The sequence below is a fragment of the Leopardus geoffroyi genome, chromosome B2 (assembly GCF_018350155.1).
Source record: "Leopardus geoffroyi isolate Oge1 chromosome B2, O.geoffroyi_Oge1_pat1.0, whole genome shotgun sequence".
Taxonomy (NCBI): Eukaryota; Metazoa; Chordata; class Mammalia; order Carnivora; family Felidae; genus Leopardus; species Leopardus geoffroyi.
The window spans coordinates 54,006,155-54,023,321 of record NC_059332.1 but is presented as its reverse complement, the minus strand read 5'-3'; the positions used below and the strand labels follow the sequence as shown (position 1 = coordinate 54,023,321).

Sequence of the window (17,167 nt, the reverse complement as noted above, 5' to 3'; positions counted from 1 at the left end):
TTTATTTGGTGGTCTTTTGGCTTTTCGCAGACAGAATTACATTTTGATGAAAAATAAACATGTCTGTGATTTCATTTTTAGAGAATCATGTTCAGCACCTTCAGTCAGCCTGTGCGAGCTCTCACCAATTTCAGCAAATGTCTCGAGATTTTCAGGCTTGGCTGGATACAAAGAAAGAAGAGCAAAACAAGTGTCCCCCCATATCAGCCAAACTCGATGTCTTGGAGTCCTTAATTAAAGATCAGAAAGACTTTAGTAAAACTTTGTCTGCTCAGGCTAATATTTATGAAAAAACCATTGCAGAAGGTGAAAATCTCTTGTTAAAAACACAAGGGTCTGAGAAGGCAGCCTTACAGTTACAACTTAACTCAATTAAAACCAACTGGGATGGATTTAATAAGCAGGTGAAAGAACGGGAAGACAGGGTAAAAGATTCACTGGAAAAAGCCCTCAAGTACAGAGCGCATGTAGAGACTCTCCGGCCATGGATAGACCAATGTCAAAATAACCTGGAGGAAATAAAATTTTGCTTGGATCCTGCTGAAACAGAGAATTCTGTTGCCAAGTTACAGTCTCTGCAGAAGGAAATGAACCAACACTTCGGGATGGTAGAACTGCTGAACAATGCAGCCAATAGCTTGCTCAGTGTCTGTGAGGTAGATAAAGAGGCTGTTACAGATGAGAATAAATCACTGATCCAGAAAGTAGACATGGTCACCGAGCAACTTCACAGTAAGAAGTTCTCTCTGGAGAACATGGCCCAGAAGTTTAAAGAATTTCAAGAAGTTTCCAAAGAAGCTAAAAGGCAGCTTCAGTGTGCAAAGGAGCAGCTAGATGTCTATGATTCCTTAGGACCCCAGGCCTACAGTAACAAATACCTGACTGTGTTGCAGACTCAGCAGAAGACCCTTCAGACCTTGAAACATCAGGTAGATTTGGTCAAAGGGCTTGCACAAGACCTTGTGGTAGAAGCTTCAGACTCAAAGGGAACCTCTGATGTTTTATTACAAGCAGAAACCTTAGCTCAAGAACATAGTACATTGAGTCAACAGGTTGATGAAAGGTGTTCATTCTTAGAAACCAAGCTTCAGGGCATTGGGCATTTCCAGAATACCATCCGAGAAATGTTTTCTCAGTTTGCAGAGTTCGATGATGAACTAGATAGTATGGCCCCAGTGGGGAGAGATGTAGAAACATTGCAAAAGCAAAAGGAGGATATCAAAGCCTTTCTGAAGAAACTAGAAGCCCTCATAGCAAGCAACGACAATGCTAATAAAACCTGCAAGAGGATGCTGGCCATGGAAGAAACCTCTCCTGATCTTGTTGGAATCAAAAGGGACTTGGAAGCTTTAAGCAAACAATGCAACAAGTTACTGGACCGAGCACAAGCCCGAGAAGAGCAAGTTGAAGGGACGGTTGAGCGTCTTGAAGAATTCTACAGCAAACTGAAGGAATTCTCTACTCTGCTTCAGAAGGCTGAAGAACATGAAGAGTCTCAAGGCCCTGTTGGTATGGAAACAGAGACCATTAACCAACAGCTTAATGTGTTCAAGGTAGGGAATTCTTCATTTTTATATTTAAAAAAATTTTAATTTTCACTTTTAAAGAGAATTTTTATTTCATATCTTTGTTTTTTATTTTTATTAGAAAAATAAATTTTTATTATTTTTCGTTACTAAAATAAATTTATAATTGGTATCAGAAGGAGATTGCCTATTTTGTAGAACCTTCTAATATGGCTGTCATGTAGCGAGCGTTTGAGCCTGAAGGACCATGTTATGGGGGTAACATCCAGGCATGTGGGGACTTGCAAGCTTACTAGGGATTTGGGCCCTCATGGAATAAAACCTGAGATAGTATCAAGAGGTCAAAGGGTACTTGAAAAGTTTTAGGCAAGCCTGAAACTAACATTTTAGAGTCTGCGTCTGATGTCATTTACAACTGACATCTGGAGTGAGCAAAGCCATGTTTTGAACTCTGCTGCAGAGGCCAGCGTATAACACAAAAAGCTTGTTCTCTTCATGTTTGTCTCCCAGCATTTTGTTTAGATGGTGAATTATAGTCTGTTCCTGCTCTTTCCCTTTTTATAGTCTTCTTATCCTTCTTAATTTAATTTCTTTTGTAAACTTTTTCTTCCAGAAGTTCATATTTGTAAAAGCAGAGTGGAGTTCCATGTTGTAATCCTGGTTTTATAAAACAAAGATCTTGGGCTCACACTCCAGAGGATTAGGAAAAAAAAAATATTTTTGATTGGACTGCAAGCTCCTCCGTGCCAAGAAACATCTGCCACTTGATGGCACTGAGTGATGCTTAATAAATGGAACATTAGATAAAAATGGTGGGCGGCATTCAGTGTCATTGGTTTTGACCTCATTTATGACAGTATGAGTGAGAGTTGCATCTCCACAGTGGACAAAGACAGGTTCAACCCTGCACCGAGGAGGTCCTAAGTATTAAGACTGCATGGGACCTATATCAGTCTTTGGGGTTGGTGTGGGTCTTGTTCTATTCATGAGGTATGTTTTGCTTTGCAGTAAAGACCAGTATGACGGTAAGTCCCACCACTAGCACATAAAGGATAAAACAAGGTCAAATGAAAATAGAGCTTGCAAAACTATAAATTATTTCCCATGAGAAATGAATATGAATCAGATGGACTATCATATTCTACATTGTTATACTTGGCATAGTGTTTCCTTTGCTCATCTTTAATAACGCTATTTAGGTGACTGACTTTTGAAAACTAACTTCTTGTTATGGTCATTTGGTATTTATAAAATATATTTAAGGCCTGGTTCCTTCAGGGCTTAAAAATCTGTGATTCTGTGTAGATCTTGATTTCTGAAGGTGAAGGAAGTGTTAACCTTAAAAAATAAAACTGGCAGGTACTTTACCGTCAAAAGGTAGACTTACTTGAGAATAGCAGAGAATTGCGATGGGGGACAAGCATGCCGGGACAAAACCATAGGCAAGTCTGGAGAACAAAGGAGAGAAACATTGTTTTATGGAGGAAGGCTAGAAGTAGAGAAGGCTGTTGTCAACAAAAAGTCTATTGGAGTAAACTGGGGTTTGAAAGTGTAGCGGCTTCTCACTGGCTGACTTGTTCTGTCTCTCCTTGGCTGGACTGTTGTGGGGATCGGGGTGGAGGGGTAAGTCCTTCCTTCTGCCTGCCCTGCGGTAGAGTAGTATCCACCTGCGAGGTCTGATTCTTCCTGTGGGATTTGCAATTGAGGACTGAGTGGTAGGACATGAGAGCTCCCCCTGCTGAACTTCCCATTTTAGTGAGGTTTCCCTTAATTTAATTTTCAGAAAAGCTACCTTACAGTTGATTTGACTTCCCTAATTACTCTGTCAAACTTTCCTATTTCTGCTTTGCCAAATAGAGATTTCCTATGAGAGAATTCACTCTCAGAAAAACAACGTTCTGGGGCACCTGGGCAGCTCAGTCAGCTAAACGGCCAACTCTTGATTTCTGCTCAGGTCATGATCTCAGGGTTCACGGGATTGAGCCCCATGTTGGGCTCTGCACTGACAGTATGGAGCCTGCTTGGGATTCTCTGTCTCCTTCTCCTACTGCCCTTCCCCTGCTTGTGCTGTATTTCTCGCCCTCGCCCTCGCCCTCTCCCTCTCCCTCTCCCTCTCCCTCGCCCTCGCCCTGTCCCTCTCTCCCTCTCTCAAAATAAATAAATAAACTTTAAAAAAATAATAAAAAATAAAATGTTCTGTGGCCATTGCAGCGTCAAAGGTCTGGGGGAGAGCTTGGTAAGTGAGTCCCTTGGAGTTTTCTATAGAACCCTGACAAAATCTGAATGCTTAAATGACAGTAATCAAGTAGTCTTCTTCCTAATGAAATCGAAGCATGTTCAGTGCTTTTGTGAAACCTATCATTTCTCTGGATTTTTCTGTGAATTTGTGTAGGAAAAAGGCCTTCATTTCTCTTTACAACTTCAACTACTGGTAAGAAAATGGGCAAAAGTAATAATATTGGTGCTGCTGCTTGTCGATACCTCCTTCTTTGTGTTCCCAAGCATGAATACAGTGAAAAAATGGGCTCTCCATGCAGAGAATTCTTTTGAAAGTAAGAAAAAGCAAGGCAGGACGAGCACTCTCACCACTGCACGGAAAGTGTTTTGCAAACTGAAGAGCAGTAAAGCATCATTACCATTAATGTTACAGAGATTGTTCTGTTTGATTGTGAAGAGAAATAAAGTGGTCACTTCTTCTAAAATAAACCACTTAGCATGCTGTGTTGTCTCTTTTCTGATTACTTTGGAAGCAGTTGATTGATTTTAATGAAATTTAGTAATAAAGAACATCTTGACGTAACTTCAGTGTCTTGAGACCTAGGGACTCAAAAAGAAGCTTCCAAGTGGACAAATCACCTGCATTTAATATATTTCAGCAACAGAGGGGAAAAAATAACAAGAATGTTGTTGTGGTAAATAACACATGTGGCATACAGTCACTAATTCTGTTTATTTGTATATGTATGTTTTTTAAAAAGCAGTTACAAGCAGTTAACATTTACGGAGGGCTTAGTATGTGTTAAACGTTATTCTAAATCCTGTCTTTAGTTCTGTTAACAGTCCTGAAACATGGATGCTATCATTATGATCCCCATCTTGTGTAAGGAAGCTGAGAGCCAGGGGTTAGGTGACCTTCCCAAGGTCACCCAGGTAGTAAGTATCACAGCTTGGATGTTTTGGTGGAAATAATGCAGAACACTGTGTCAGTTTGACTCATCATGATGCATCTGATACTTTCTCTGGGAAATTTTGAGTCATCTCTTCTGTAGCCTAATTTGGGTGAGCTAAGTAACCATTGTCCATTTCGAACCAAAAACACCAGGAATACTTACTTGATGAAAGTGTTTTATAAAACCGGCTGTGGTGAGAAACATGAAATAACTGTGTGTGAACCTGGCTTAGAACCTGATGCGTGGATGCTGTAATGACGTCACCAATGATGCAGTGATGACGGTGACCACCACCACCGCGGTGGAAACAGAACCAAACAGTTCATTGTCTTCCTGATGGTGTCTCTCTTGATTAAGTTGGCCAATTAATCTGTGTACAATTCAGATTCTAATTTAGTTTTCCTTGGACAGTTAGGCTTTGGTTGAACATTAGTTTTGACATACTATTTTAGGAAAATTAAAACAAGTAGAATAATCTGTATCAAGTGAAAAACTAATAGTTTGCTAAAAATAGCTATTAGTTTTTATGATTTCTAAAAATAGAAGAGAACTGAAGTACTGGGTCTATTTTTATTATAGACTTTGAAATGTAATTTAGTTTGACATTACTCTATCTGGTAGCTTTAGTTGAACCCAATCATGGATAAAATCTTATAACAATTTTCCATAATAGCAAGTTTGGAATATGATTGAAACTTAGTAGCTATCACCCAGTTACTCAGTAGGAGGTGTCTTCTATTCACTGGGAGGGTAATGGATTATTTAAACTAGATAAGGCAGACCTCTCTGCTTCCATTTTTTTTTTTCCTAAAAATTATCCTAAGAAATAGCAGCTAATATCCTTGAAAGTTCAAAATTAATTCATGTTTAAGATACCAACCCAAACATAATAATTAAAAACAAATGCTATTCTCAACCAAATGTCCTAATTCACTGTCAGTGAAAGCTATTCCAAGTCTTTGAAAATATTACCTTTTGTGTTAGCTTGAAGTCTTTAAACTATTTTGATTGTGTGAGTTCTGTTTACCATATGTTTTCTAACTTCTAAATATTAGTCATTGGACTAAAATGTATGCAGTGTGAGGTTTTTTCTATTACTGTTGATAACTAAAGTATCATTTTTCTACTTATACTTCTCTATATTACATTAAATTCTATGCACACTGTCATCGATTCCTAGGCAGAAAGGGAAAAATTCCCTTTGGTGTTCCCCCATTCCTACCTCCTGGTAAAGATTAATAGCCTAAGATTATCTTCAAGTCTAAATGACGTTATTAAGTAATATTAATATTTCCACATTTTTATTTATCAAAGACACATGTAACCTACTCGCATACAAGGAACATGTCCCAGCAGTTCCTGTGATGTCATCAACAGCCAGTCAGATCTTCTGATCATCCTGAAGTAATCACTATCACTGTATTGAATAGATTTAACTTCAGTGAAGATCAAAGAAACTTGATGTTTCAGTAAGCATATACACCCTTCACACCTCTATCTAGGCCATGGTAAAATGTTTTACCTCAGAACCTGTTTACTGTTTATTTTGGCCACTCTGTTGCTGCCCCAAATTGTCATTCAGTTTGTCCCCACAAATGAACATGTCACCAGTACAAAGCTCTCTAACCCAATTTCTTTTTATTTTCAAAATTAAAATAGTACTACATAGAGCAAAGAATTTTTTTAATGTTTGTTTTAAAGAGAGAGAGAGACTGTGCACATGCGCTAGTCGGGGAGGGAAAGGGGGGGAGACAGAGGTTCCAAAGAGGATCCTATGTTGACAGCAGCAGGCCCTATGTGGGGCTCAAACCCATGAACTGTGAGATCATGACCTGAGCCCAAGTTGGATGCTTAACCGACCGAGCCACCCAGGTGCCCCCCAAATTTTTAAAAAAAAATTATTTATTTTGAGAGAAAGAGAGAAATGGGCAGAGAGAGAGAGAGAGAGAGAGAGAGAGAGAGAGAGAGAATCCCCAGCAGGCTCCACACTGTCAGTACAGAACCCGATGTGAGGTTCGAACTCACAAACCATGAAGTGATGACCTGAATTGAAATCAAGAGTCTGACACTTAACCTGAGCCATCCAGATGTCCTGGGAGCAGAGAATTTTTAAGCCAAGCTGAAACCATAGAACACCTGCCTAATTTGCTGTGATACATGTTCTCTGGTCCAGGTAAAGTCATTGTTTAACCCAGGTGTCTTCATTTGGATAGTGGGTGAGCTACAATGCCAGTTATCGTGAGACAAGTGAAACCAGGCAGTTTGAGCCTTATTTGTAAATAGTATTGCTGAAATAAATCACTTTCCAAATATCTTCCTAAGATATTTATGAAATGATCCTAAAACAACGTCTGTGATGTCACCATATTTTTAAAGATAAGATTATCCAAAGATACGCTTTAACACAGTGGATTTTAAAGAGGGTGCCCGTGTTGTTATGTAGAGGTCCAGGACAAATCGTTCCCCATTTTTGTTGAGAACAGGAGGATATTAAATAAGGTTGTTGCATAAGAAGTTTTTCTTAGGGAAAAAAATTCTTACTTGACTGGATTTCTGTTAATTAGAGTATATTAGCAAGGCACTTGCACGATGCTTTTCCCTCTAGTATTTTTAAAAATGAAAATGTTCTCACTATAGAAACCATAACTTGATGCATAGACCTTATGGGAAGATCACATCATTTAATCAGCTATATCAACATGGAATTTAAGATTTTAGGAAGAAGGAATATCATACATGCTGGGTAAGAGAGAAATCCTACCCAAGCAGAGACCACCATAATCATGCCACAAAGAGCTGGCGCTGATCTGTGTGCTATCAGTAATCCCTCATATTCTCCTGTGAGAATATGACATAGCATAACACAGGGGTGCCCTCCTTCATACATCAAACACAAGAATGTACTGTACTCAAAGGAGTGACTAAAGGGAAGTTGGCACTGTGTGTTCTCTTTCTGCTTTTTGCTAACTAATGCTGTCACTCTTTATGCTGCGTGGTCCTCTCTTCTCTTGCTTCAATTAAGATTGGGGAATTATAGTAGGTTGTTCTGATGGCAGTTTTAGCCAGAGATTTTATAAGGCAGGGTAGGGATGGGGATTCTTTTTTTTCTTTTTTCTTTTTTTTTTTTTTTTTTTGGTTGTTTTGATGTTAACGGGGTAAACCTGTATCACCATTTTAAAGCAATCCCCCAAGAGCACAAAACTGCAGCTTCTACTGTCATTATCATAGGCGTCCCTTTAGATAAAAGGTGTTCTACATAATTTATTAATGTGGAAAGTTGCTTAAAGGTGCGTGTGTGTCTTTGTGCATGTGAGACAGAGTTTGCTTTGTGGCTATAAAATTACACATTGGTTTCCTGTTAAGAAAAGTTTGACCTGTAAATGTTTTATAAATGGTTGTCTCCGTCTACAGTCGTTCATAAAACAATGTCTCACAGAGGTAAATGCTGTGATTGTAAGTTAAGGGAAGAGCTTTTGGAGCTGTCCAGGAACCAGAATACCCTGAGAAAATCTCTGTGCTCACATATCCTGTTCCTCACTTGCCTTTAATCACCTTAATTTTAAGACTACTTTATTTCTTTGGTAGTGTTTTAGTATGAAAAGTGTTTTCAGGTTTTGTTTGGTTTTTGGTTTTCTGAAGGAAGTTGAAGGGGATCATTAACAGGTGCATTGGTTTTGCTTATTGGATGGCTTAAAAAAAGAACTTTACCTTTTAGAAGTTACAGTGCACATATGCATATATTTCAATTAATAATGTTACATATAGAATCATTTTATGTTAGGTAGAATTTTTTTATCCACTGTCATCTGAAAACCATATTGAAGATAGAAGAAAAACAGTATTTCCGTAACTCATAGGAAAAATAGCAAGTGCCGATTAAAGCTATTAGCTAACATTCACATCAAGATAAATTCCCGTCAAGATCAAACAGTAAATCTGTTAAGTGTTTCTAAAGTTATCTCCTTTGTGGTGGGGTCTGCATATCCTACTTTATTTTAAATATAAACTATTTCCACTGAAATAAATAGCTATTGCATATCCATCTGATAAATACCCTCAAAAATCCTTTAGTCATTTATGTGAAGAAGTTTATTAGTTTGAAAACTAAAAACATGGGTTCTTTCAGTTTTCATTATCTAGTGGTGCATCTGTTTGAGAAAGAACAGAATTTGTTGCTCCTAAGGCTTATTTTTGTATCACGGCAAAAAACAAAAAAACCCCAACAGATCACATGTTTCTTGTTTGCCTTCTGATCCAGATTTCAGTAGCAAGCCATTGGGCCGGGAAAATACTTCTGTCAGTTTTCATGGATAATAATTGCATTTACTCACACATTTTCTACTTACTGCACATTGAGTTTCTTAATATCGCCAGTCTTTCAGCTCTAAAAACTCCATGTATCGGTTGATAAAATTAGCCTTTAGCTTTTCTATGAAATGGATTGTTGCACTTAATTCTAAGAGTTTTCAGTAATTATTCTTTTCAGAGACTTAATTTAACTTTAGAAAAATAAAATGAGAACGTGGTTCTACTTTGCTCATTTTTCAGTTGGAATTTGTGTGCTTTTCCAAAATCATCTGCCTTTAGAAGATACTTTAGCTAGATCACATCTAGTAGGCAACATAAAGTAAGTAAAGTCACATTTGGGGAACATTTAACATTATGACTTTTGTATATATGAAATAACAGTGTTGACTATTTTTCAGAAAAACTTTGCTTTTTTTATTCATTGTGTATTTCTCTCTTATGAAAATGTGAGAGATCTAGATATAATGATTAATATTTAACAGTTTAATATATCTTAATTTTGTTAGTATCAGAAACTTTAACATTTAAAGTATCTGTAAACAGGGGCCCCCCGGGTGGCTCAGTCAGTTGAGGGTTTGACTTTGGCTCAGGTCATGATCCCACAGCTTGTGAGTTGAAGCCCTGCATCAGGCTCTGTGCTGACAGCTCAGAGCCGGGAGCCTGCTTCAGATTCTGTGTCTCCCTCTCTCTCTGCCCCATACCCACTCATGCTCTGTCTCTCTCTGGCTTAAAAATAATAAAACATTTTTTTAAAAGTAAAAAAAAAAAAAAAGTAGCTGTAAATAAATCAGATTTGGGAGGAAGAGATAAACCAGTCTAGTTTTGCTCTAAATGTAAGAGTTCTTTAGTTATCCAGATAGATTTTTGGAATGTGATTTTAAGTAACAAAGGTATATCTATATATCCATATCTTTATAAACACATGTAGGTATGTATATAATTGTCATAAATACCAGTATAACATTAATAGTTCAAATTTTAACTTGAAACAGAATTATTAGGCTCATCATTTATAGGATTAGTTGAAATTAGTTTAATAAAACAGGAAATCTGTTATTAAATAAATGGCATGTACTTAAACATAATCACCAAAGAGCATTTTTCCACAGCACTCCTTACTTCCAAACTGTATATTGTACCCATTTTCCCATCCGTATTCTCCACTGTACCGTAAATTGTATAAGGACGGGGGTGCTGCATCTCTGCAGGACAGGGGTGTCCTTGTATAAGGACTTGTATAAGGACAGGGGTGTGCACCAGTGTTTTGCCAGTGTTTACTGTGGTGTTTGATAGATAGCACTTTTTGATGATGCTTGTATTTATGAACAAATTATATATGTAGTTTAAAAGTGTAGTTTAAAAAAATACACTAGCCACCTCAACTGTGAAGGTTACATTTTGCTTTTCTTAGCATTATGTAAAGCCAAAATAATATTGTGCTAATAATTCAGAGTTAGAGTTTAAGGTGATTTGGGGCCATTTTTGGGAAAAGTTCTTTGAGGATCTCAGAATGTTTAGGGAAAGGTACTCATCCACATTTCATGGAAAATTTAATATTAATATTACCATGAATACACAGCTTTCCAGTCTTACATATCAGTACAGTGACAGTTGGGAGTAAAACCCGTGGTTTCTTCTAATTCTCAGCCTAGTTCCCAATCTACTGTTCAAACAGGGAAACCGTGTGCACTTTTTTAAAAATCTTATTAGTATCTCACAATAGCCTCTGTGCTTAAGTACCATAGGATTTAGTGCTTGTTGAAATATTTCACTTCTTGACTATGAAAAATGGGCATTGATACTGTGATATTGATAGGTGTTTTTATACATATTTTTCTTTATAGATGGCTATATGTGTGTGTGTGTGTATATGTATATATTTTGTTTTTTTCCCCAACCTAATGATAGCCACATACTGAATTGCATCAAATAATTGTTGAATGGGTGTTATTACATGCAGAGTTCCGGTTACAGATAGATTTTTTAAAAGATTTAATACTTAAGTTTATAAAAATAATTTTGGAACAATACTTCATATTTGGAATAATAATTTTGTTATTATTAAAAGTACAAAAGTTCCCTGCCACATCATTTATGTTCAAATGATGATTGTTTTGTGAGAGTGAGAAAAAACAATCTACCTTTATTTGTAACTCTGCTACTTCTGGTAATGTTGCTTATTTTGTAAACTAAAGAATAGATTTTATAATATTTAATTAAAAGTATTAATTTTTCTTACAGAGGTTAAGGGTTTTCTTGCTGAATTTATTTTCAGTGTTTTCAAAGAGCGTTCAATAGATAACAATCTGTGGAAGTGATTTTGTTTATTGAATATCCAGAGTTACTGACTGCCCTTGATCTTTGCCTGGGCCTTGCATTAAGCTCCAGGGGACTGTGTGGGGTTATTAGTAACTACTGATATTCATGGCAGCGGTGCTCAGGGCCGTGCCCACAGGAATAATTTGCTCTGGAGAACAGTTAGACTTGAACTTGGGCTTTTAAAAGGAATGACTCAACATTGGATCCAAAGTGATCCGCACTTTGCATCGCAAATGCTACTTTAAGGGTGTGCAACTGCAGCATATGAGGGTGTGGTTTCAGCCGAAAGGTGGTGACCTGTGTAGTCCCTTTCTTCTTACCTCCCCCCCCCTCCCCCGCTATTTAATATTCAAATGAGCGCCGTGACCGGCGTTGACGAAAGGATACCTTCGGGGAGCCCCTGGTGTCAGGTTCTGCCTCTGCAAGCCCTTCGGATCTCTCCCCATGTTGAACTCCGTAGTTGGTGGGATTTCGAGGATCTCTGAACTCGAGCCGCCCCTCTCCCCAGCTCCATGACTGGGTCTGATGTGCGCTGATGTCACCACCGAGCTATTGCATTGCAGCCGCTCAGCCTCTAGGTACCTCCCCCTGAAACAGCCCGCCGGCTCCCGAGAGGGGGCCAGGAGTCAAAGAAAAGATGACGGCGAAGTTAAGTCGCGGGAGGGCGTAGCAGCGAAGAGAGGGAGCTGCATGCCCGGAGCGCTGCTCTGCGAAGGGACGAAGCAGCTGTTGCTTGAAGAGAGAGGGCGTTGCTGGAAGCGCCCTGGCTTGGGAGGATGCCTCCCGGGGACCGTACTGCCCTAAGGAGCTGGGGACCGCGCAGGACGTCCCTGCTGGAGTTCCTTTTCTGCCTCCTCCACCGGCCACCTCTGCCTCTCTCCAGCTGTAGCTAAAATGAAAGCCAAACCGCGGCCACAATTGGTCAATTTCAAAGGTTAGAGTAGACTTGGTTTTGAGCTGAATGTGAATTACGCTGCTTGTGCCTTAGAGGAAACCCGGAGCTCTTCTTTGCTACAGTTTCCTCAGGTGGAATAAGCCTTAAGGAAGATCAGATAAGACTCTTTGGAAATGACTTTCTTTTTTCTTTCTTTCTTTTTTTTCTTTTTTTTAAAGGGGAGTTTATAGCACACCATGTTTTCTAACTGTTTACTTTAAACGGTTGCTGGATTGTCCTGGCTTGGCTGTCCAAAAGTCTATTTTTTTCCTTTGGGTAGCCTCGAAGAAGCTTAATATGGGAAGAAAAACTGCCTTTTGAATCAAGATTATTTATAGCTACACCCAAAAAAAGTAAAAGAAAAATTTAACTTTCTTAACAGCATTCGACAACGTATTTTTCGCTGAGGATTTGTTTTTGTGCCTTGACCTGAACAATACATGGTCCCTGTGTTTGTCTTTTAAGTTTCTGAAGCATGGTTTATTTATAAAGGAGATGGAGTTTTGCAAGCCTTCTTTAAGTGGATTACAGTTAACCAGAGTTCTGCCGATATTAACATTCAGCCTAGCCTGTTAAAATGCTTGCTCATTTGGAAATTTTAACCTGGAAATCTCAGATGCAAAATTAGACTAAAAAGGGAAATGGACTGACAGTGGAATGTTTTGAGTGTTTGAGCCACTGTTAAGTGTGTGTGTGTGTGTGTGTTTGTTTTCTGTGTTTTGGAGTATGTGAAAGGGAACCTGGGGGGATAAGGGAAGGGGGGAGGAAGGAGATTTCTGTTCTTTGTTCTCAATGCACTTTATTTTTTTAAGAATCATTTTAAAAACAACCAGGTAAAAGGATAGTTGCATTTAAGACTGATGCACTGATGACCTTAAACACCTCCTGTATCACAACCTATATTGTTTGAGCGTGTCTTTATGCTGACGACACTTCATAGTGCTGTCCAGAAGTATACTTTTTTGAAAGATGCTTTACCTTATTTCTTATTTTCTGTGTCAAGAGCTGCAATATTTGTTTTAGTTGTCTACAAAATGGGGAAGCCACTCAGCAGACCAGACTGTTTACGTCAGAATCCCCCATGTGTAGGGAAAGGTGAAGAAGAGGAGGACCTAAATATCGAAGACTGTTATGTCCCACAGCGGTCAATCTATGATACTGTTAGGCTGAATGAACAGATAGACTCTGGTTCAAAGGGTAGCCTCTCTTCCAGGCATTTTACAGATCGGACTTTACCCTACAGTCACAGAACACTGGATGTTAGTTCTCTATGCTCTAACGGTGCCCTTGCTTCTTCCAGTGTATTTGAGCTGAGAGGTCGTGAAGCTAACAAACTAGATGAAAAGATGATCTTTGATGCGCTCAAACTAAATAGTGATATCATTCGAACCACCGGATTACCCAAAGCCAAGTCCCATGCAGAAAAGAAAGAACATAGACGGTCATGGCGAATGTTTGTCCCAGCCAATTTTATGGATTATGCAAACAAAAGTGAAAGCTCTTTTGTTGAACCTACTGATATGTCAGATGCTGTTCCCAAGGCCAGCAAGTGCAGATGGGGTACTAATTCTCTAACGTCGGAGGAGGATGACTCTGGTTTATGTAGCCCTCCAGCAGAGAGGGAAGAAAAACAGGGCATTTTAACTGGAGACCAGTCACGAATTAGAAGCTTATCTTCAGCTGAAGATATTCATATGGCAGAGCAATACAGGCCATTTTTTTCTGTTTATTCCATTAGTGAGCAGAAAATCCCATTGCTTTCATGTAGAAGTGCCCACCCTGATGAAAATTTCAAAATGATTTTGCATGATGTTCCTCCACTAGATGAAACAAAAGGTGCAAATGGTCAAAGGGAAATCCATGGTGAAAATTGCTTTCTGCAGAATGATTTAGAAGAGAGCACTGTAAAGTGTGATCCATTGATTATGTCAGGAGATGGGGAAAGCCAGTGTATTTCTAACACTGGAGAAGAATGGAAAACCTATGGATCAGAAGAATCCCAAATCACGGCACAAAGTGGGAAATTTCTGGAAAATTCTGAGGATTTACATCTCTCTCTCACAGATGTGGAGGGAAACGATGCAGATTGTGGTCGCACAAGTTTAGTAAAAAATGTGACCGTGTTGACACCAGATGATTCGGAAGAATCCAACGTTGCATCTAAAGAGGCAGTGGAGGTGCCCCTTTATTCCCGGGAGATGGAGGTGGTCCAAATAAAGTGTTCCCCGAAATTCATACCAGTAAGAAAGCAAGCAGCTTCCAGAAAAGCAAGGGCCCAGGCAGGAATATTGGACACAGTCTGTAATGGCTTTCAGTCAGCTCAGGTAATTAATGGGGAATGTGAGACTGCAATGCCGGGCGTTTGTGGTTCCTTTTTAAAGTGGTCACTAGTGTTTCTAATAATGATCAAATCCAGTCTTTTATTTTGGGAGTTTGCCTAATACCCCACAAGATGCCAGGTATTGATAAGGTGATCATTGTAACAACTTAATTAGGGACCTTTTTTTAAGAATGATTATTCCCAGCTGTTTAGATTCCTACTGTTGCTTGTGCAGGTGCTGGGCTGTTCCCTTGCATTTAGAGTGCTTCCACTGTGAGTTTATGTGAACATGAGGCTTTCACACAAATTGTGGTTTAAGACTCTGCCATTTAAGGGTAGTTCTGTTGTATTTATTAAGGTTGAGCAGGCCTAGTCATGAAGGTACAAACACACAGTATTCTCTTGTTGTGGTCTGCGAAGTAGGCTACTCAAATTAAGGACATTTAAAATGTGCTGAAAATCAGAATTCTGTCAGTAGCTCTGGACATGGAAGCAGAGAAGCTGTGCTGTATTTTGCAGTCATTATAGCTGCTAACTTTTTGTGAGCGGTGAAGGAGGTAAGAAAGTAAAGGGTGCAGCCTTGTAATAAGTAGAGGCTGTTTGTCAAGCCTGTAATTTTTTTCTTCCCACTCGGATTGAAGTTCAGCTATTTTGGTATTTTTACAAAGCTCTTCTGGTAAACTTTGCCTCAGAGGTAATTTTATTTTATTTTAAGCTTTGTGTTTGTGTACTTATGGGTTAGATTAGGGGGAAAGTCTCTCTTCATAGGTATTTGTTACCACTGAGAGATAAGGAATTTGGACAGTATCAGAAACGTTCCTCTTCGCAGCCTATGAAGTCATTGCTCTAGGCAGCGTTGCCCGTTGCCCTTTCCTTCAGCTTGCGTGAGACGACATACTAGTTTAAAAGCTTAAAACTACTTTTTTTTTAATGTAAAGGATTTTGCAGTCTATTTGTAGGAAGTAATTGAGCCCTTAGGAATATACAGATTCCTTAGTAGTTTTCTTCTTTAACCCTTAGTATATTTTTTGTAGCACTTCAGAAAATTACGACTCACCCAGACCTACTCTGATATGCAGCCTTAAAATTGATTTCTTTAAAACCAAGATCAGGGGTTAAGGCAATTTACTAGAATGTTATCTTAGGTTTTTTTGCCCTGAGAATTATCTGACAGGAAATGTAGAACTTTTCCCTGAATCCTTCCTTACCAGACAAGTTCCTGGAATTAAGAATGCAGCAGTTTTCTTACTGTCCCTCCTCCTTTTTTGTAAGTAGTAAAACCTCTCCAGAGCTCTTAGTTCCTAGAAGTAGTTAACTTAGAAAGTGGTATAGAAAAGAAGTAGCATCTCAGTTTCAAATTCTGTTTTTACCACCTTGCCACAAAATTATGAAAACTTTTTTTTTTCCTCAGTGATTTGAGGAGTTCTTATTTCTTTGGTTATGTGTAATTGACTTTTTATATTCAGCACTGCTGTATAGAAACAATTAGCCAGTATGGAAATTGTCTATAAGGATTTTATATACAAGAAGGAACTCGGGCTTTTAGCAGAGAGACTTCTAAGGGAAATGATCATTTATTTGTTTGCTATTCCTAAATTTACTCATACATGCAATAACACAGAACTATCTTGTGCGCCATGCCTTAGGCCAGAGTCTAGACGGTTTTTCTTGTAGCCTCTCCATTATTTTCCATACTGTGTAAAATTATTTTCCATACTACCTCTGTAATTTTTTAAGTATTATTTTGTTACTTGCCTTTTTAATGTTTCCATATATTCTGTTAACTGTTCATTTACTTGGACTATTGGTATATTATATGGTGCCCTGTGGTGTAATGACTCAAACCCCAAACTCGGTCGTGTCTTAGTATCTAGCTGAAACTTCCCTTCTTTGGTTAAATTCATCTCTTTTTCTTTATGGAATCCTTTAAGTCCTGTATTTTAAACATTTGTATGTCTATGAAAGAGTTAACTAACGTATTCTCTTTTGTGGAGTTAATGCCATCCACTCCGAGATGTAAATACAATTTTTCTGTACTGACGCATTCGGCAAGTAATTATTAGGTACATATTACATGCTAGGTACTGCGGTAAGTCCAGGACATAGAATGACTATAAGCAAGACAACTTTCTGCTTTCATGGAACTTGCATTTTACTCTAATACATGAGATTTGTTTGCCAGTTACAGGCACTGGAGGACTGTTAGTTGGATGAGACTGAGAGTCAGAAGGGAGGGCATGGGAAAATGGTTGCCGGTGCAGGGGGTGACCATAGAGTCATTGGAGTTGCTTTGCTGGCCATGTGTGTGAGCATGTCTGTGGGGTGAGGTCTCTGTGCCCTTGCAAGTCCTTTGGCATCTCACTAGGCATTGAGGGGGCTGGATGGGTAAGGATCTATTCTATTTACTATGCCTGCCTAAGTCTTTTCTCTTTTCCTAACTCTGTATTTGGGCTCCTCTGGCAAGCTATCAATTGGCCTCTCGGCTCATCTCATCGTCTTGTCAGTTATCTTCTTTCCCAGTTTGAGTCTCAAACTTCAGTTGTCAGCTAGCAGCAGTTATCCTTAGAGGAGCTTGTAAGGGTCCATGCCC

General features: G+C 38.8%; 1 protein-coding gene across 30 annotated transcripts in view; it reads left to right on the top strand.

The window, feature by feature from the left end:
- Positions 1 to 17,167, top strand: part of DST (dystonin) — a 495,699-nt gene that overhangs the window by 397,632 nt on the left and 80,900 nt on the right. For all 30 annotated transcript variants that reach the window (XM_045498616.1, XM_045498614.1, XM_045498603.1 and 27 more), the window contains one exon: positions 82 to 1,553. In XM_045498616.1, coding sequence (XP_045354572.1) covers positions 82 to 1,553 — 1,472 coding nt within the window. The remainder of the gene's footprint in view (positions 1 to 81; positions 1,554 to 17,167) is intronic.